This window comes from Hetaerina americana, unplaced genomic scaffold (genome assembly GCF_022747635.1).
Source record: "Hetaerina americana unplaced genomic scaffold, ioHetAmer1.1.p SCAF_4, whole genome shotgun sequence".
NCBI lineage: Eukaryota > Metazoa > Arthropoda > Insecta > Odonata > Calopterygidae > Hetaerina > Hetaerina americana.
The window spans coordinates 53123754-53146608 of NW_027286985.1; the positions used below are offsets into that span (position 1 = coordinate 53123754).

General features: G+C 35.9%; 1 protein-coding gene across 1 annotated transcript; it reads left to right on the top strand.

Moving 5' to 3' along the window:
- Window positions 1-740: 740 nt before the first annotated feature.
- LOC139692178 (serine-rich adhesin for platelets-like) lies at window positions 741-21805 on the top strand. Its single transcript, XM_071590243.1, has 6 exons — window positions 741-877; window positions 978-1174; window positions 1257-1463; window positions 1697-8187; window positions 12895-13170; window positions 19393-21805. Exons 1-6 carry the CDS (start codon window positions 852-854, stop codon window positions 19480-19482), a joined length of 7287 nt encoding a protein of 2428 aa, XP_071446344.1. The 5' UTR covers window positions 741-851; the 3' UTR covers window positions 19483-21805.
- The last annotated feature ends 1050 nt before the right edge of the window (window positions 21806-22855 follow it).

Below are 22855 nucleotides of genomic sequence, written 5' to 3' on the forward strand. Positions count from 1 at the left end.
CATCATATTTCGATTTTGTAAACAATTTCGATCCCATCTACCGGCTCATCAATTTAGTATCTAATTGTTCGAGCGGAATTAAAGTAAGTATTTGTATTTTGGATTCGAAACTTACAGATTTGGTAGAAGTCATTTACATTGTAAAGGGTCACTATTTAACCTTTATGATTTTTCACATGATGAATCATGGTTTCATAAATCTAAATGCTGATAGTGCTGAATACTGTTATAGTAATGAACAGAACAACTTAAATGATATATGTGGTGTTCATATTGCCTGATTTGTAATTAAAACGGAGGAGAGTTTCTACGACCTTAGTATTGCTATGAGGTTTGGATGTAAAACCAGTACTAATTCAAAACCATGATTAAATGAGCAGCTTACAGAGATATTCACGAGGGATACAAGTATGCAATACGCAAGAGAATTTGACAAAGTTACATCACCAACGCCTAGGCAAAATTATTTATAATGTATTAAGAAATTTCCTTTGCTAATATGTCAAATATTGGAGCTATGAAAAGATAATAGAATAACCGTTTACAGGATTTCCATTTTGCTATTCTAAAATAAAACTATCATCTCGATCATGGAAAGGTTATCGCCAAGTTCAAATTTGTCTTTGCCGCAAGTTTATTGCGCTCATGGATAGTCAATTGTAGCAGTACAATATGGATCTCTCTCAGTATTAATAACCAGCTGTTTAGAATTTTAAGCGTATAGTGTTTTCTGTCATGTTTCAAAATGGTGACATGCTCGTACATTTGATTACAAGAATGTACATTTCTTCAAGTTAGGGTGAAGTCAGCTATTCATTAGGGATAGCGCTGGCGTCCGTCGACATTGAACGATGGGCGGAAAAAATTCCGAGTCGGGGTATGTTTTTTAATATTGAAAACTAGAATGATGGTTTGGGTTGTAATTTAATACTCTAGCTTATATATATTGTTGCATAATATGTTGTTAATGTTTCTAGTAAGTATAGAGAATGGGAACGTGAGCGCCGAGAACGCCTCAATGTGTCGTTCAATGATTTGGGAAGCCTTCTTCCTAATCACGATCCTGCCATATCAACTAGCAAAGTGGATATACTGCAAAAATCGGCAGCTTACATTAGAGACCTGAAGAAGGAAAACTCTGATTTATTACTTAGTGGAGCGAACAAACTTCAGAGTATGTTGATTTCTTAAGTAGATGTATATATCTTGTCTTTTGTACGATGCAATGCATATTTCTTTTTTTAATGGTAATTTAGCCAAGAAGATTAAACGCCTTCAGAGATATGTTGAAGTGTTGTTGTTGCGAGTGCAGCAGTTGGCCAAACTTTTACGTGATGCTGGGATAACTCTTCCTCCTGAGCCGCCTACAATAGCCCCTCTTGGCAAGAAAACACCTCGATGGAGTAATAAGATATCGCCAAAAGATGCCGAAAAGGCCCTTGAGGCTGAGAAAAACTCTAACAGTAAGATTTTTGCTACTCCATACTATGTAAAAAATGCGTATGCCTGTTTTTCGATTTGTCCAGTGCCCTTTTTGAGGTAATTGCACCTTCAAGGTCAATTGTCCCAAGACTCACCTATCTAATGGAGACATTGCTGAAATGTGTTACTCATTTGTGCTGACTGATCTGCGATTAGCTAAGGTTACCGTGTTGATCAGAATGATTGGCTATTAATATATTTCATTTTCTTATAGATACCAGCCAAAAGAAGACCAAGGTTACTAAGAAGGACTTGAATTCACCTTCCAAAAAGGATATTCACCTACATAAATCACCAGCTAAGTCCGATAACCCATCATCTTTGTTAAAGAGTCCAACTGCTGGATCAAAATCGTCAGGGAACAAACTCAGGTCCAGCCCGCAAAAAGTCGACAAAGATTCAGCCAAAATCCCTGTGCCCGGTGGCGATAGAAGTCATCAAGAAAATGGGAATGCACTGCCTGTTGGTCAGCTGTTTAGTGATCCTTCTCGAATATTGACTTCATTGCCTCCCCATGTTGTCGGTCCTGAGCAGCAACCTGGAATAATTGTTATACGAGCCACTGGTGCTAGTACTTTGGGAGCTGTTACTCAGCATCCATCTCAGTCCACGTGCTTTGTTATTGACAATGGAAATTGTGGTTCAGTCAATAATGGCCAGCCAAGTGCTATTGTAGCTTCTCACCCACCCACATTAGAACCACGCCCCACTTTTGTTTTGGCTTCCAATGGAAGTCTTCTTCCCGTTTTACCCTCTCAGTTTGTAGCTCAGCCTCGGCAACTAATCGTGAGCACCTCCTCCCCTGTCTCAGCGACAAATCAGGCGTTGGCACCTATTGCCTTCTCCTCCAGTACTTCTAAGTCACAATGCATTAAACCATTAAGGGAAGTTAAGTGTTCTCAGCCAATCAGTGGTGATATATCTCAAATGAAAAAAATTCCCATACCAGCTCTACCTCGAAATAAACAAAAGACACACTCCAATATTAAAGAGGGGACAGACGCTGCTGGAAAAACTATAGGAAAGAAGAAGTGTGCCAGTTTGATTAGTGAAACTGCTAAGACAAGTAAGGGAGCCCACGTAAAGCATGTTGAAAAGAAAAACATCAAATTACCAAGCAGTAACGCGTCTCAGGAAAAGTCATCCAATTCTGCACCTCCATCTAAAGATGCATCCTCTGTAAGTAATGATAATTCATCAACTCTACAGGAAGAATCATTGCCAGAAAAACATGAGAATATTGTACTTGTGACCTCAAATCCCACCAGTGATAGTGGTGGTGACAGCAGAAAACGAGAGCTGCCAGAATCCTGTAGTGATGATGGTGTTCTTGCTAAAAGAAGAAAAGCAGAAGATACTGATAGAAGTGAAAGTGGTCCCTGTGCCAGGAGTGAAGAATTATCAAACAGTGCCTCAACAGATGCATTAAATGATAGAGGTCCTGTGTGCAATTCGGAAATAATTATCAATACCACATGTCCACTTAATGTTAATACATCATCGTATAGTATTGATGCATTATGTAAAATGAATGAGAAGATAAGTGTTATTAATGCTGTTGGATCCATTCAGGATGTTACTTGCCCCAAAAAAGAGAAGTTTGTACCTAATGAAATAAATTCCCAAAAAGATTCAAAAGACCAAGTAGTTGAAAATAATTGCCTTCCTGGAAATCATATTTCTGTGACACCAGCTTCATCAGAGAACTCATTGAAATCTGTGCAAAACAGTGATGTTGTTGGGGTCCATCCTGAAGAAAGGGACAAAGTATCCAGCAATGGAAACAAGTCAACAGAGCTGCTCATCAAGGATGGTGCAGAACATTACATGCCTGATTATTCATCATCAGAGCATACCTCACAACAAGATACTGTTTCCAGTTTGGTAGATAGTCAAAATATCATCTCTCGCTGTAGTTTGGAGACCATCTCACATAATGATGAAGAAGCTTCAGCAAGAAATGCAAAAAGTATTACACTAAGTGGTAGCGAGCATAAGGGGAAAGTTGATTCACAGTCTTCAATTCTCCCAACTTTTGGGTCCTCTTCTAACTTCCCTAATTCAGAAGACCCATACAGGAAAGAAGATGTCGGAAGAGAAAGTAATTGTGAAACTAATCAAATGGATGAGAGCTCCTTACCTCCTGGGGCATTTTCTAGTGACTTATTTGCTTCACTTCAAGTTCCTTCTGGACATTCTGAGTCAATCTCTCCTACTGCAGCCTTCCTCCTTGCATTCCCCTTAGTTTCTACTCTTAATGGTAAAGCTCCTGATCTAGGCTCTGATAACCATCATTCTCAGCCTATGGCATCTTTAGAAAATGGTAATGGTGACAATGATCTCACAACAGGTGGATGTAGTAGCTCATTCCTTCAATTGGGCAACTTGGAGGACAATTCTCCATCCTCATCCTCTCAGTCAATTCTAAGCTCCTTGACCTCCTCAAACCCTTCTTCTCAGTCTACAATACTTCAATTGAAGTCAGCGAGTACTATTCATTCTCTAGTGCCAAGGTCAGTTGAGAATGAATATAGTCGTGAGTCTATTGAAACTGATATTCATCTTGTGGAAAGGCAGGTCACTCCATCTAAAGACTTACCCTTGAAAGTTGTTTCTAAGGTTACTCCATATATACCTCCCATATCATCATCAGAATCATCTGAAGATAGACCTGTGATTGAGGGAAGTAGTCATAAAGAAAGCAATCCATCATCTGTCAAAATAGATTCAATGTCTTTGAAGTCACATTCCTCAAAGGAAAATGAAAGGGATTGCATAGACACGCATAATGGAAGTATTCCCTCTCAGGAAAGCAATAGCATGAATAGTATGAGTAATTCTTGCCAAACTCAGAAGCCTCCTCATCAAGATAATCAAGTTGCCAGTATTTCTACTCAAAGCAGTGGACAGGCAATCACGTCAACTGCCAATAAATCTGATTCCAATACTTGTCAGAATCAGTCATTTCAAGTAGATAGTCGTTCAGGAAACTGTAAAAAGGATGGATCTGACAACAGAATGTTCTCTTCGTCTAATCAACAGTATGTCTCTTATCAACTGCCTCATGTTCCTTGTGGTTCAACAGATTTACCTGAACCATTGTCAGCTAGTTCCAATATCACACAAAGCACTGAAGAATCCACTTCAAATAGGGTTTTGAGGCAGGATATTCAAACAGTGGATCGTAGTATATCTAATTCTAATCTACCTCATAACCAATCAAATCTTACTTTTCAGCATATTGATCATTCCTATAAATCTGAAACGAGACCCATAAATGGATCTAAGGAAATTCAAAGCCATGAAAACAATTACTCAAATAGTTATGTGCCTCAAAATCCATCTGCCTCCATTCCAACTCCTGTTTCATCAACCAATTGTTTCTCAATTTCATCTTTTACTACATCATTTCCTTCTACCATTTCCAACTCTCTATTGTCATCTTGTATTGTCACCAATTCATCTCCCTCATTCTCCTCGGCCAACACTGCACCACTGTTAATGACATCATCTTCATATTCAACTTCCTCAAGTACATACCCATCCCATTCAAATGCCTTGTATAGTAGTAGTTCATCTACTTGTGTAACCCCCATATATTCCAGTTCTTTCACACCAGCACTTTGTTCTTCTTCTGGAAGTTTTCCCAATTCATCATTTTCATCAATGCCTGCATGTGTCTCTTCTACCACTATGTCATCTAGAGCAACTGGGTCTTCCAAGACTTCAGTGTCATCCAGTGTTGCTATGTCAGCAGCCCGTCCGGATACATACCCTAATCACCAGGGAAATGTATTACCAAATCTTCTACCTGCACCAGCATTTTCTAATTCAGTCTCTACAACACTGTATGACAACAGTCAAAAGGAGAACAATCAACCTGTTTCATCAGCTCAGCACCAGAATAACCATCCATTGAAAGACTCTGGTGTTGAACACAAAGGACATACCCATGGGAATTCAAGTAATATGCATTCCCACATGTCTGAACCTTCGAAGTCTCATAATATATTTTCTGTTGAACAATTAAATAATCAGAACTACTGCTATAATTTCAATGATTATACTTCTCATATGACAAGTTACATGCCACAGAAACCAGAATTAGAAATGATTGCAAAGAAATCCTCTACTATGTCATCTGAGACACATGGTGGAAATCTAACATCAAGAATGCCAGGCTCATTCTCAGTGGCTCATAATTCATCCAATTTTAGCATTTTATCATGGACTACTCTGTCACCTATGTCAGCTGCACCCTCATCATCCCTTGATCCCCAAATGAACAGCATGAATGGAAAAGTAGACAATTATTCATCAAGTCCTAGTTCTCTTGGTTTGTCATCAGGGGAAAATGGACCCCCCATGCCAGGAAAAGTGTCAGATGCCAGTGCGCCCTCATTCCCACAGACATTCATGTCTGAGAGTCGTGATGTTCCAAATTCGTATCCACAGTATCCAGTTGGAAATAATAATATGGGTACTGAAACAAATGGATTAGTGAACTTTCCCATGCAGCAAGACGTTAGCAAACAAAGTTCATCAAGAGGGCAAGGACTTAAGCCTCGACAGCAGGTGACCAATTGGATGACAGCACCAGATCCCATACATTCCACTTCTGATTTTGCTCACAACAGTGATGTCAGCAGTGATCATGTACGAGATGCATTTGGGAGTAGTGCTGCTGTATACAACTCCAATACAGGCTTTTATACTCACCACAATCAGAGTGAAATGCCATATGTAACACCTTCAAATTCTTCCGTTGGTAGTGGTAATATTTTAGATAGAAGAAATGTTGTTCAGTCTATTGCTACAGGAACTAATGGAAATTCTCAAAAGTCATGTCCCAATGTTTCTGGTCCTAGCCGAACTTTAGGAGAAAATATCCTTCCTTTACAACCAAAACCCTCAGATTCTCAGGAAAATCAGTTGACCTCAAGTTCTTACAACAAGATGACCAATTCTTCAAACAGCTACATTCACAGTTCTCAAAGTGAGCTGCCTGCACTTCCGACCCTAGTAGGTGATCTTGCCCTGGGTTCTTGTAACTCAATGAAAGGATATCTTCCAATATATGATGAAGCCAATTCGATTACCTCTAAAACAGGGAAGCAGGATATTGGAAAGGTGCAGTCATCTCACGCAAACATTGCTGGATGTGGAAGTACCATTCCAGCCAAAGAAAATAGGGATGGAAGGAGCAATTCATCCACCCATGAATATGGTGTAAGTAGTTTCCTGTCGGTTAGTCAGTTAGTTGATCATGTAAAAGATTCAAATCATCAAAGTCAGCCCAGGGAAAATGATCGTTCCAGTGGAGAGAAAGGTAAAAGCAGAGATGCCAACAAAACAGCACCACCATCGCGAAGGAACATAAGACAGTCAAATGTGAAAAGGGATGCGGTTATAACAAGCAAAGAACAGCAAGAATCCTCTCAAATGTATCACTCACGAATTCCTTCCCACAGCTCTCAAGCATTCACCAATCAAGGTATATCACCATCAATAGTTTCTTCAAATCCAACTCACTTGCATGCTCCTCCCATTCCATTTCCCCCCTATAACAGTGTACACTGGCCGGTGAATGAAATGACCAAAGTAGCAGATAATTCCCGAAGTACTGCGAATTATAAGTCCTCTAGTAGCTATTCAGCAGAAGCGCTCATTCGACCTAGTTTGTCAAGTGTTGCCTTGGATTCACGCTTGCCAGATGTTGAAATGTCAGCATATGGAATGGATATTCATAAATATTCCATTCCTGGTGGGCGTGGTGATCACCTCTTTACAGACTTTGCGGAAAGTAATGCTATTGGAAGTAACATGGAAAATATTCCTCTGCCACAAAATCATTTGAAACAGAATGCTCAGGATCATAGGGAAACAAATGATAATTTTCGTTCAGGCCATCACTCCAGTTGTGATAAATTTAATTATTCAACCAGTTCTGCTCCTACTACCTTCCACACCCACCACCACCATTCTCACTTGCCACCAAGTTTTGGGAATAGTGATGACTATTCAGTTGAGAGTGGAAATCACAACTCTTCTTTGGGTTTGTCATCTAATTGCATGGATTTTGCACCCTTCACTCATTCCAAAGAAAGTGGCCCAATAACCTCATCCATGTCCAATGTTTGTGCATCCATTGGTTATAGCTCACCTGCTAATGCTAGTGTTGGTATTAACCAAAACCAAAGTCATTTGTGTCGTTCTCAGGAAGGGAAGTTATCAATGAGGTCTTCTGGTGGTAATTGTGATAAAGCGTGTAGTAGCTCAGCCACACTGCAAGTTGGGCCATCAAAAACTGATTGCAGTGTGGATGGAGGGACAAAACAGCCAACCAAAGACAATGGAGTAGGCAACAATACACGGTCAGTGCCTACGTTTCTGCCCATGGAACCAAGTGCCTCATCTTATATAGGCCATCACTATCCTCCGCATAATCACCGTCACCATAATCCTACATCTACACACTATCCCAGTGGTCACACAATGGAAACTTCCTCCATCACCCAATTGAATGATTCTGAGCATCAAGCACCCAAGCTGTTCCCTCGTTTCCCTGCTCCATCATCCGGGGTGAATCATCTATCTAATCAAAGTTCATCAGTTGGCTCTGGAGTTGGAAGTAGCAGCCACCTCTCCTCTGGCACCTTGACTAATTTCAACCTTAGCACCATCTTTCCAGAAATAAATGACAAGGTAATCATGTAATTGTTTTATTTACTTGAGCATGCATGTAATTTAAATTGTTTTGTGGTAATAGGTTTACGAAAAGAATTTCACTTTTTAAATATAGTAAGAGGTGATCCTTAACCAGAATTTGGATATGGCTAATTCTAAATCTGAATCAATGTTTTTCATTGAATCTTCAATCAAAATTGTTATTTTATCCATTTGAGATCAGAAATCCTCCTCTTTTACATCAAATTTCTACATTTATTGGTTAAACATTACAATTTAATCAAAATTCAGTATATATTTATGAAAATTTGAATCCATCATTAGTTCACTTATATCTCAAGAAATGATGTGCACTCAATGCATCATTAATAATGAAAGAAAATGACAAGTGATTTCAATTTGTATTTGTGCATAGGTTGTAGTATGCATAACAATATTGTTCATTCGTTTTCCCCTTTTCATAGTACTTAAATGCATCCTTTGTTGATTGCTATTGAAGAAATGAAGTCAAGAAAAAATATGAGATATAATTGGTGCTCACGATTGCAACAAATCCTGAATCCCGTTTGCAGTCATTGACAAAAACTATTTTCGTTCCTAAATCGACGTCAGTTGTGGTCAGGGTGATACTTGTAAAGAGTGCTTGAATATTGTAGATAACTGTGGGGAACATCATTTAAATATAAAATACTATACATCTTGAGATGTGAATGTCTTCAATCATTGTATTAGGTTTGAAAATGGGCTGGATTTCATCCAGTTTGTGGAAAATTAAAATTGACATCAGAGTACTGATTCAAAAATTGAGTTAATTCCACTTTTGAATTGCAGATTCATACTGTGCAGTGGATTAATTGTATTGATTTTGAGTCTATGGATAGTTTATACCATTTATTTTTCTCTAGCTTTTTACTGTTATTAGTAAGAAATTGTAATATAATGCTTGCTGAATGCATGCACCTAATAGGTGTGTAAAACTGAACATGAGGAAGTAGGTTTGATATCCCTTCAATACGTCTTATTCAGCTTCAAGCTTCAAATCAAATAACTTTATTTTTTTCCTAGGATTTATTGTACAAATATAGGACACGTCAAAGAAAATATACAGCTGCAAATTATAGTTGCAGATATTCATCAACTGAGTAAAACATATGCATTAACAGATATTCGCTAAGGTTTTTTTTTAATTAGTGACATTTTATTGAGATTCTTCACATTGTCAGCTAACTGATTAAAAAGAATGAGGCCCATATTTTTAGGCCCAAGTGCTGCATTTTTAGTTCTTACTAATGATTGGTGCTGGTTTTTAGAGGTTCTGGTATTTTAAGTGTGATAATCTTCCTTGCTTTTGTAGAATTGGATGTTGCACTTAACACTAATGATTCTTGTGTGTGTGGATGGAGTTCTCTTCATCAATTTTTCCTGCCTCCTTAGGATTTCTCCCGACAAACCCCTCTCCTGGCCCAGCATACCTAGTACTTCCTCATATGTTTTCCTTTTGGTCCATTTCAACCTTCTCCATTCTTCTCCACACCCACATTTCAAAAGCCCCCAATCTGCATCCATCATCCTGCTTCAGTGACCATGTTTCCACATTGTACATAACCATGCTCCATATCAAAGTTTTGATGAGTCTTTTATTAACATCCTTACTTAACGTCCCTGCCATCAACTCCCTCCTTGTGAAAGCCTCTTTGACTAGCACAATTCTTATCCTTACGTCCCTACTACTTTGATCGTGTTGGTCCAAAGCACTTCCCACTTCCGAGATATGATAACTGCCCTAGTTTTCGCCCTTCTATTTTAATCTTTAGCTTAGCCTTCTTCTTTCTGGAAAATCACATGACCTATGTATTATTTATATTGAGTATCATTTCATATCTGTCACACTGAATTTCCAAATCACTCGGCAATGCTTGCAACCCCTTAGTTGACTGACAAATTAAAGCTTGATCATCAGCCAACTTAACTGATTTTATGGATTCCCTACCAACTTTCATTCCTATCTCCAGTTCTTCCCATTCCTCTTTAATCATTTTCTCCACATGTATGTTGAATAGCATCAGTGATAATGGACAACCCTGCCTTACACCTCTTTCTAACACTTCCCATCCGGACTTTCCATGCCCCACTCGCACCTGAGCAGTCTGAGGCATGCACAGGTTGCAGATTAGCCTCATTTCCCTCCAATCTATCCCTATTTTCTGCGATATACTCATTAGTTTTTCCCAATTCACTCTATCAAATGCTTTTTTGAAAAATACTGAATGGGCAAATACTTTCTCATCGTATTGTATATTCCCCCTGATTAGTGATCTTATCACTGCAATGGCGACACGCGTGCCTCTCCCCTTCATAAACTCAAACTGATCATTCCCTAAGTAATCATTTACCCTACTCTCTATCCTTTTGTTGATGCTCCTGAGAACAACTGAAGCTGCCTGGGATAGGGCTAGTCTAGAGGTGAAGCATATTAAACCTGCATGGCCAGAATACAAGATCCAATTATAGTCAAACCTCCAATGTGTCCTCATCCAGGGCCAGAAACAGTCAACCTAATGAGAGTTGTCTGCTATTTAGAAGGAGCTGGAATATGGGCATTCTTTCCTATGCGGCAAATGCAGATACCAGTAAATTAAAATGAAAAGAGGTGTAAAATGTGTCATTAAACTTATGTTATTATTTTTCAATATTAAATCATTTTCTATCTAGAGAATGATGGCATGAAACAATTATGTAGTTTTCATCTATGGGGCGCACTAGTAGCTTTGGTACCCCTGGAGTATTAAAAAACAGCCCTTGGGAATGATACAGTGCTGAAAAGTGCTATGTAAGGTGTCAATCCTATAGCCAATAATCAATATTTGAGAAAAACTATCCTGATATTTTGGTCAACAAGCTGACCAATAATTGGAGTGGGACATTTTGACTACAGGGAAGACAACAGTAGCAAAGTACTGCTCATGGTCCAGGGAAGTATAGTCTATAATATGTTTTAAACTTAGATAATAAATGAACTAACTCAGTGTCTTGACTTAACCACAGCCAGTACTTTGCCACTGTTGTCTTCTCTATTGTCAAAATGTCGCACTCTAGTTGATGGTCATCTGGTTGACCAAAATATTGGTATAGAGTGTTTCTCAAATATTCATTATTGGCTATGGGATGAACACCTTACATATTCACAACCAATAGTATATATCGTCTTCGTTTCAGATAAGGGTTAGATATGAAAATAGATCAAATACTTTTTAGTTTAGAGTAGAGAGCACTTATAGAGTTTATCAATCATTTAAAGTATTAAGTATTATGCTAGTCATGGAAAAATATCATACCATCTCACTTCCTGCTTTCAAATGACAAAAAAAGGAGGTTTTTTCTGAAAAAAGGAAACAATTTTGTGTCACTTACAATTATCAAGACCATTTATTTATTTTTATTGGTTGTTTTTATATTGGGAAAAGGGAAATGCTTTTTCTTCTAACAGTCTGTCCTTGCTCGCAAACATGTCACATGCATCTTTCCATTGCCAAATCTTAGTCGCATTGCATGGACACGTAGCTTCTTTCTCTCTGGAACTCGCAAAACGTTAACATAATCACTTAATCTAAGACTTTTGATTTATTAGTCATCATTCTATTTAGTTAATTAAGCACATATTGATGGATTGTGTTAAAGCACTTTCAATTTCATACACTAACTTGGTAACCTCACAAATTCAAAGGATGCTGATGCCAGAGGTGCTGAAGCCATTAATGTTAATCAAGGACTCAAAATTCTGGGATGAATGGAAGACATAATAGGTAAAGTGTACCAAATTTAAGTTTGGAAAAAATTGCAAACTTTTTGCTGGCGTCATTCCTTTTCCACTCCCTCCTCTTCTCCTACACATGCAATTATCCCATGTCAGACTCCCTACCAATAATAAAAACAAAAAATTTATAGTTTCCACAATTTCAATTAAGGCACCCTGTAGCATAATCATTTAATCCTGATTATCATACAGTGTAGCTCAATTTTATATCTGTTGTCTTCTTCATAATAATTGTGAAAACTGCTAAATTGTTTTTTTTATTATGAATATCCATAATTTCCATTAAGTCACACCTTACCCAGTTAATGGTACCCAACTGATAGGACTACGTATACCTCAGCAAAAAGTGGCTAGGAGTGAATGGGAAGATATGCAGGATCAGGAACTGATTTATGGGCAATCAATAACTCCCTCTATACTATAGTTTCCACCCTGGTAAGAAAATCATGCAGAAAAACATCCATTGGGGTACCAATATGTATTAAATTTGAGAAATAGGTTCATTTTGTTTTGAGAAGTGAAATTTTTCAGGATTAAATGTCAAATACATCTGTTAATGCAAATAATGGAATGAAATTTGTTTATTTTTGGTTCTTTTCATTAGTTTTTGTATTTTGCTGTTTGGAGGTGTTACTTTGATTGGTCTCCAGGTCTAACTGTAGGGGATTGAAAAACCTCATTTATGGGAGGTGATCACTGTAAGGGGGTGATTGTTAAGGGAGGTTTGATTCAATTTCTTAGAAGGGTTCAATTGGATTTACCCGCATTGATTCAATGAGATTCAACTAACTATTTAAATCCTGGTCCATCCATTTATGCCATGCAATTGTTTCTCGGACAGAGATTATACTAGTAGGTAGTTTGAATTTCACCAAATTTTTTAAATAATGTAAAAATTAATTATATTGCAGCAAACTCATCACACTCATATAACTCCTTCAACGAGTTCATTTGAATCTGCCTCTAAGAGTAGCAAGCTGTCTACTGTAACATCTACAGCTCCGATTCTTCATCCTCCTTCTCCATTGTCAACAAGCTACCACCACTATCGGCCTCATCAGCACAACCATCAACCATTCCCCTCTTCTGTTGACCTTGGCAGTCGCTTACCTCCTCCACATCCACCATCTGGGGTCCTCCATTCAAATGTTAGTTTCAATAACCTAATGGTGCAATCTACTCCACAGGTGAGTTTGACGAGTCATAATGATAATGATGTTGACAGTAACATTTACTTAATACAAATTCTGTGCACACCCTGCCGTTAACTTGCCCTGGTAAAAATGTTGTTTATTCCGTGTTGTATTTTATTGAAATGTTCTTGGCTTGAATGACAGTTATCCTAAAGATAAACCAAAGTTTTATTATTTCTTGATTGATACTTAGGCTAGTTTATATTTGCAAACATTTAACTTCTTTGTACAAGAGTACTTGTGCAAAAGTTAGGGGGGTCAAGATGGTGCGGTGGCTATCATACTGGATTCCCATCCAGAGGCCCAGGTTTGAATCCCAGTGGTATCAAATATTTTTCAGTAGTTTCTCGATCCCTACTTGAGGTGCTTTCTGGAGGGCACTTTGAGTGAGAATACTGTCCATTGGATGGGATGTTAAGCTGCGGACCCCTTGGTGCCTTTCGTTAAGAGTAGGCTAATGCCAATGTCGGGTTTCTCTGCACCCTTCATCCTTTCCTGTCCATCACTAATGGTGCAAATGGCCTTAACTGTCAGTTGCCTCACATACATACTACTACTACAAAAGTTAGGAGGGTGTTCTGCAGATTGTGGATGGTGGATCAACCACTATGTTTGGAGATTAGCTGTAAAATAACTTAATTTACATGGAAATAAGCAGTCGTGGGAGCTAAGAAGCATGCCTAGGAGGGGCCATTGTATAAAAAATGCTAAAAAATCCAGTGAAGATGTATTGTCTTCACGAATGGCTGCCGCTGGCTATTTATCCATGAAAAATTTGTAAGATTGAGCTGGAGTCCTCCTTCATGTGTGTGAAGGTGGATACTGCAATGGATTACCACAAAGAGCTGCAGTTTACTTTTTTTCCTAACATGATGCCTAGAACTCTCTTGAATAAGTCAAATCAGAAGTAAATTACCTTCCCATTCATATCTCCAAGGGACTACTCAGAATATTAAATCTAACAAATGACCCAAAAGACTGTTTAGCATCAGTACTTGGAATGTGGAAGTACTTACGAGAAGTAAGAAAATTAAAAACCTGAAATTAGAAATCAGTTTTCAATCAAGCTCATAAACTTGGAAGGATTAATGAAAGAAAATACTTGAAAAAAAATGTGGATTGACGACTATAGAAATATTCATAGTGGATCTATATGAGTGGATACCTAGGGAGGAGAATTTAATTTCATAAGATTGGTAGGTTGAGAGTCAAGAGCCTTCCACTGTGTAACATGAGAATCGTTATAGGAAGAAAAGTTAAACCCCAGGACAATGTTGGTGTGATGGTGAATGTCTACATCAGGCTATGATGATTTAAGAAGTGGATAATGTTATAAAGGAGTAATGGAAGTCATCAAGAATGTCAAAGGAAGGAAAAATATAATAATTGAGAGTCAATAATATTGCTGTTGGACATGGCTAAGGAAATGTAATAAATCACAGATTGGGCGAGCAATATAATAATGAGGATAGTGATTAGAATTTGTCACTCAGTGTGTTATTGAAGCAACAACCACAATTTTAATTCCTAATCAATGTCAAAGAAAATCTAAATGGAGATTGCCAGGTGGCTGAGGCTGATTCTAAATTGTTCAATTTATGGTAAAGTAATTACTTAGAAATGAAATGGAACTCTAATCAAGTAGCTATGTTGCTGATATATATGTGTATATTAAGGTGACAACTTGGTAACTTGTAATTCGTGCTGTAATTTGTAAACCTTGGAAAGTATAAAAATGAGTTTTAGGTGAAAAAGAATCCAGATCACACCTTAATAGTTTGATTTACAAAGCTGTTGGCAAAATTATGAACCAATCAATTGGAGAATATGTAATTATTTGATGTAAAATTTAATATAGAAAACAATTAAGAAGAACAATGGAAGATTTGAAGCAACTAAAGGAAATATATGGAAAACAAAAGGAGCATTTAATCTCATAGATAAAAGAAAATACTGTGGAAGAACACAAGAAACTAGAAGAAATATGAGTTATTAGAATCATACTCATAAAGCAAGAACATATGTGTTTACGAGAGATGTCCAAAAAGTAACCTCCATTTTTGTGTAGTGTGAGAATTAATGGAGGGGGCCAAGTGGTTACTGTATTGACATAGTAGGTAGTGACTGTGGTAGGTAGTTTACCTTGAGCTGCAGTCATTGGAATGTCATGCCACTTGTCGTTTATTTACAATAATGAGTCAAATTGAGCAATACAATTGAAGTTCCTGCCAAATGTGAAAAAGTTCATTCAGTGATAAGGTTTTTACTGTTAAAAAACTTCAAAGTTGCTGATAAGCATCAGGAAATTTGTGCTCTGTGCACACCAAATATGATAAGTGACAAGAGTTGTGCATCAGTGTTGTCGTTCATTTAAAAGTGAACACAAATATCCATGATGATGACAGAAGTGGCTGCCCATCTGTGGTGAAAAATGAACTGCACCTGAAAATTTACGAAAAGTTAATGAAAACCAGCATTTTATGATATCTGAAATCTTTAAGTGTTTTTCACAGACTATGACATATTTTGTGATTGTCTCAACAAGAAACTTCAAGTTGCTGCCTTCAATTGGCTACGATCTCAGGCGGCTGAATTTTATGCTGAAGGAATTTGAAAACTAGTTCAGAAAGTTGTCTTAAGTTGGCTTAGGGACGTGGCGGGAGAAAGGTACAATGCCGGTATTAAAAAATTGGTTACAAGAATGACAAAAGTGATTGATCGTTAAGGCTATGTAGAAAAATAGCTAAATGCTCAGCCTTTCCTGCAATGTACACAGAGTTGAGAATAAATTTGATTTTTCATGAAAAAAATAGGAGGCCTTACTTTTCAAATCGCCCTCATATGTAATGATATAATGAAATGGGACCTTTTGTTTCCATAAAAACATTCTATTTATTATCCAACCAGATTTCCAGATGAAACTTATTTCAGCAAGCAAAATAAGAACATCAAGGGTCCATGTAAATCAAAGAAGATTGGGGTTATTATGCTTTACTGATAGCGTTTTTAAATTGAAATAACTGCTGGTATAGTTTACCCACATGGAAAATATGATGAATAATATTCATGTAATAATATATACTGCATATCCAACCAAAGTAATATATCCAAAGACTGCTTACAATTTTTCCCCGAAAAATGTCTCTAAAGATATCATCAACCACCCATCTAGGCTCAAAAAGGGCTAATCTTTTTCTGCTTTCAGACACAACTGCTAATTTTTGCAAAGGAGTTGATTAAATTTAGTTTTTGTGTTTTTGAGTCCCCTGTAATTATGGAAGTATATATGTATAGTGTTTTATACATGTTTTCATGCTTGATATGCTGGGTCTTTGCTATATTCTGTCAAATTAAGGCTAGCTGTCAAGTTTTCAGGACCATTTCAAAAGGTATATTATGTTCCAATAATAATATTTTTATTCACTCAGTAGATTATTATGAATTAAAAATGTACAAGATATAAGGCCTCTCAAAAAAAAAAAGAAATGAAGTATATATAAAATTTGCGCAGTGTAAAAGTAATAAAAGGTAAAGCAGATTCTTACTCAAATAATTCACTAAGTACAATAAATTGACCTGTCATCCAGAATAATACAGTTTTTCGATGAATGTACTTTTCGATTTGGCTTCAAAAGAAAAAAAATCTTTCAGTTCAGAAGTCTGTTATGAATCTGTAGACCCATCTCATGAGGTCCTAGTTGCATTTTATCTATCTAGACTGACATACATGTAAGTGACAAAGGGTTTTGTATGGAAGGAATGATAATCTGAATGAGAATAAAATTGATTTATATTGGGGTCTACAAGTAATAAAAGAGATAACATATACACACAAGGAAACAGGATAATTTTTAACCCTCTTAGTGCGGCGGGCCGATATATCGGCTTTCGTATCCCTGGCAAAAAGTGCGGCGGGCCGATATATCGGCTCTTGCATAGGCTATTGTTTAAATCGTTGTAACTTATGGTTTTTTCTTTAATAATTTATGGTTTTTGTGCTATCAATAGGTTGAATTCCATAGAATTACATAACTAATTTTTTATTAGCAATTTTAAATGCTTTTCAAAAAGTATAATTTTACATTCAGTTTTGTACCTGTCAGGAAGCTCAGCCTAATTGTCTGCTCATTTTTTTTCTGAATGGTCTTTCCACTATGAAAAGCCACTGAAAGGCTACTAATCTGTTTTTATCTGTAATCTCTTGAATGTGTCATGGAGTGGTGGTGTTGATATATAACTGCTTATTCGGACTTTGTTGACACAATGGAAATGAGAGCACTGCTTAGTAATCATTTCGGTTTCTCTTGCCGTCCATCCTATCTAATCATTTGCGCCCTGTGTATTGGATTACCTTGTCAGCAGTTCTGTGTGAGTTAGAACTTCATTTTTTTCTGCCTTTAGATTGTAAGCAAATTGCCGCAGTCTCAAGGAAAGGAGAAAAGTCCCAATTTGACTCAGTGAGATCAGCCTTTTCAACAAAATCAAACTATGCAGAGGCTGACAAAAAAATTTGGAATTCACTGGTTTTTCTTTATTTATTTATAATATTTTCTACATGTCTTTTTGATTCTTTATTATATTTAAGTATCGTAGTTTTATTGAAAAATGTTTTAAAAATAATATTAGTATTGTGTCTAAAAATCGAAATATTATTGCTAAAAAAATATTCTTCAAATTTATAATACTGTAATAACTACATTTATTTTTCAGATGATGTAAATGTATTACAGCATTATTAACTACAATATTTTATTTTAAAATAAAAAAACTGCATATGAATATCTAAAAAAAATAACTTCATAATGTTTTGTTTCCTAAGGTGATACTTTTTCTTAAATTACCCTTCGCACTTCTCACTAGTACCCCTGGAATCCCCACTGCACTAAGATGGTTAATGAATAAAATATTGGTTTAGAAGTTGAGTTGTGATGCTGAAAGAACATAATTTGTGCTATTCTTTTGTGAACTTTAAATATCTTATTTAAGAAAGGGGAGAACCCCGAGAACATAATGCTGTATAACACTATAGATTAGAATACACCATGATAAAGTTTTAGTATGACATCAATACCTGTTGCATGTCTTACCTGTCTCAAAAAAATGTTGAATTCAGTTTATGTTGTAAATCAGTTGCCTGTTGTTCCCAGGACATATTGAAAGAAATATATATTCCAAGGAACTTACACATTGGCACTTGTTTAATAGAGGTACTATTAATACTTAATGGACAGCTTATATGAAGACAATTAGAAGGTCAGAACCAATCATTTTGAGTTGTATTCAGATTTAACCCCTGGCAATTATCAGAACACCATTTATTTATTATATCTGCAGCATGATTATCATTCTTAAAAAGGTTAGAATAAAATGTATCAAACAAAATAGCATTAGTATAATCTGCATGTTTAAGTGGGATAATCCAAACAAATTCCTTTTGAGTCTGTGGAAGGTTATTGAAATACAGTAAGAACAAGATAGGGCCTAAAATGGATCTTTTTGGGACAGCCGAAGCAATTGGTTGGGAGGAGTAGAAATATTTCTGACCATTAGTTATTACTGACATGACCTGAGTATGATCACTGCGGTAAGACCTCAGCCAATCGTCTGAAACACCTCATATTCCTAATCTTTCTAGTTTTCATTATAATATTTTGTGATTCAATCAATCTAAGACCTTGACTATGTCATGGTAATCCCAGTGTTTTACTAAATTTCAGCACAGCTTGGACTGCTTCAAAAAAGCAGTAGTAGTTGATTGTCCCTTTCAAAAGCCATGTTGAGCAGGAGACAAGAAACTGTATTTTTCCAGATAAATAGTTAAGGCCTACATTTGTTGTTCATAACCTTTTGGTATTTTTTGGAAAAGTACTTTGAACAGCTATAAGTCTATAATTCATATCATTTGAAGTCATTTTTATAAACATATACAATCTTAGATGTTTTTAATTGAGAAGGGGAAACACCATAGAGTAGAGATTCATGAATGAGAAATAATGGTTATTTTATTGGATCATAAATGGAATAGATGTCTTTGCCAGGTATTTCATCCAAACCACTTCCCATTTTCTCCTAAAATTTGTTAATAATATTTATTAGCTCAGATTCAGAGCAAGGATTACAGACAAAATGATATCCAAATTAAAAAAATTATATTCAATGAGATTGACTTGCTGCATTTGTTGATTTTTCAATGTTAAATATTAATCTCATTTTCAGGTGAATGGAATTGGCATAAATAGTCCTCTTCAGCCACCACCACCTCCATTTTCAGCTCCTTCATTTTCAAATGTACTGCCCGGCCTGTAAAAGACTTGAGATGCTCATCTTTTGTTATGTAGGTATGTGATACCTGTCACTGCTCTGAAGAAATGCTTGTATATGAAATCTGCAGAAGTAGAGGAAATCAAGTTATATTGCAATGAGGTGTGAGTAAATTGTGTTATTATCATTAGATTCCAAAAATCTTTGTATTTACAATGAATTGTGATGGATATTTTGTTTACAGTTGATACATATTTTTGAAATTTATATGGGTTGTAATTATATGCATGGGTAGTTCAAAAGGGTTGATGAGTAAATGGATCTCTTAGAGGAGAGTTCCTTAAAAATGTTCCTCTCTTCTCAGAGATTTTGAAATAGCGCTAATCATCATATTGTGTGATTCCAAATTTATGAATTGCAACAAATTGAATGCTAAGTACTGGCCGAAGAGCAGGGAAAACTTGAAATATCTTGTAATTTCATTGCTTGGAATTTTTTTCCTTTAGCAACTTGCCATGCCTCTATTTATTGTGGCTTTCACTACTTTTTACCATTAAATTCATCTTCCACTTGAGAACTTCTGAATATTTTCACGGTTTGAAATCCAGCTGTGCATATAATTTCAATCATTTTTTTATGTGCAAGATTGATATACTCAGTACTATGCAATAATTACATGTGTAATCCATGTTCATATCATTTATACATATATTATTGTGGTTTAAAATCTAATTTTGAAAATCAATAGGGGCCAGTTTCTCAGACCTGCATCTTCTATTCTAAAAGCAGTTATGAATATAATAAAAAAGTCTAAACCGTAGTATGTAAGTCATGAGAAGTTTTAACTGCTGCCACATACGGATTGTCCCTAGAAGGTCATGTAAGTAAAAATCTACAAAGAATTATAATTGAAAAATAAGGCCCATAGTTTATGGAAACCTGAGGTGACAGCAGGGTTCTCTATCAAATGAGCCACCATGTCAACCCAAGTCGCCATATATGGGTGAAATTGAAAAGTTATAAAAGATTTGTTTGAGATTATGACACTGTGAATCCAATTAAAATTAACTTTTTAATATTTTTTTAACCTATTCAGCATTGATTACCTCTTAGGAAGCTAATAGAACCATTCATTATTGTCAATAGCCTCTAAAGAGACAACCCTTCAGCCAATTATGTTGAATTTAAATCTACAGCCATCAGTGAGTATAATCAGATTCTTTTCTGCGTTAAATATGTAACAGGAAAATAAATAATTCTCTGGGTGATGGATCAAAAGATTCTTCGGTTTGATATGCTGTACGCATTATTTACTTGTGCACTGTGACATTTGTCATTGGGCAATCAACAATTTCAAGTATAATTATGATTTATGTGAGAAAAAAAATTAAATTTTGTGTCTAATATGACAGTGATGGAAGCTGTTGCATGCATCAGAATGTATTTTTTTTTAAATCCCAATGCTGGTTATTTAATAAAAACATGCAATGGTTTGATGTAACATTATGCACTTGATGCACATGATTAGGTCATAACATTAACTTTGTAATGAATTCATATTTTAGCTGTTGGTTTGGCAGTGTTGTTTAAGGCTGCATCCAATTTATTTTGTTGATTCTTTGCATTTGTTTGTTCCTACAAATAGACAAAGGCATCTTTTTCTAAAGACTTATACATGTAATAGGAGGAAAATGTTTTCAAAATTTCAAGCTATAAACCAACTTAAATACTAACAGTTGCATTGGTTTAAAGTCTTATCTTGAATTAATACTTTTTCAAAATTACTTTAATTTTTATTTAAATAATTAAAAATGATTTATTTTTGGTTTCTATACAAAAAGAGGAGCCTCAAATTGAATTTTCTTATGTCACTGTTCCATACACCACATACCACTGCCAAATTATTCATTGAATCAACGGAACGTAAAGTTGCGTACAGCTTTAAAGTCCATTAATATGTGTACGGATGCCTTCATAATATGTAGAAAAAATTTGGTGCTTTATTATGTCTCAGTGATTCTCATGAGGATAAAGCTTTATGCAATTTGAGTAAAATTTTACTTATAGATATGTCAGCTGTTTCATATGATGGGAGTTGTGATTCTTATGTGTAAAATTACAGCCATTATTGCAGTAAGTCTTTGAAATTCATGGAAATGGAGAAATGTCCCAAGGATGCATTCATTTGCATCTTTATTTTCATTCACAATTATCAGTCATTCATGGATACTGACTGTATGATGCCAACGTAACTGAATATGTTTTGAAAGGTATGCGATCATTTAAGGATGTACAATCTAGTCATAATTGTAGTTGGAGTTGTGGTAATTTTTATAAGCTGTAAAAAATGTATGTTGTCCCTAAAGTGTAAAATACATATTATTGTTGTTAATCTTTTAATGGTTGTATATTTTGTATGATTTTTGTACCTGAAAATGTAGTGTGCTGAAAAGGCATTATGCTGTAAAATAAATTATTGTTAAATAAGCTTATGGAGAAAATGTTTTCAGATTACCATGTGATTTTCAAATTTGCTTGACTTTCCTCATGTATATTCTAATGGAATTTATGTAGGGTAGGGATTGGATAGTGTGAATCTTGCAATATGTTTACTGGTAAACATTAGCAATTTCCACAATTTCAGGCGTGACATGGTGGCAATCCTTTATGATGACAGAAGACTCTTTGCTTTTCCGCGTAGAAATTTTTTTATCATTTAAAAATAGTTCTATTTGGAAAAGCAAAGTGTCTTTTTTCATAATTAGCAATTTCAATGGTGAACTTAAGCTGTTGTGTGAATATGTAAATAAACAGAGGCATTTTTCTGGGTGGATCTTAATACATTTAACTGGTATGTCACTGGAATTCATTAGTGGCAATTTTACATGATGGTATAGTTTGATTTATAGAATATATGTTTTGTTGTTTTTTTCAGATTTCTGCTAATTTACTGAAGTATTTATTTTAGAGTTTGTCACAGGCTTGTGAAGCTCATTACTGTATTTTATTTCCACAAACATCTGGCCTGCTGACAATTAGTTTCATGCAAAAGATTGCTTACCTTGTTCCATTTTTTTCGTGTCCAGTCCAGTATTCCCAAAGATTTTTTGGGAGTACCGGATTATCCTCATCGGATATAAAACTCATTCATATTAATAAAATACAAATTCGTTTGAATGAAAATACTTTGTCACTTCCACACAATTTTTATTCGTACTACCGGTTTCAACGCATCGGCATCATCATCAGGTACCATATGCCGATGCATTGAAACCAGTAGTACGAATAAAAATTGTGTGGAAGTTACAAAGTATTTTCATTCAAACGAACATGAATCTCCACAAAGTTGAGCCCGAGACCATAGAATTCAAAATTCAAATTATTTATCAATCACTCCATAGCAAACTAATGTGTTGAA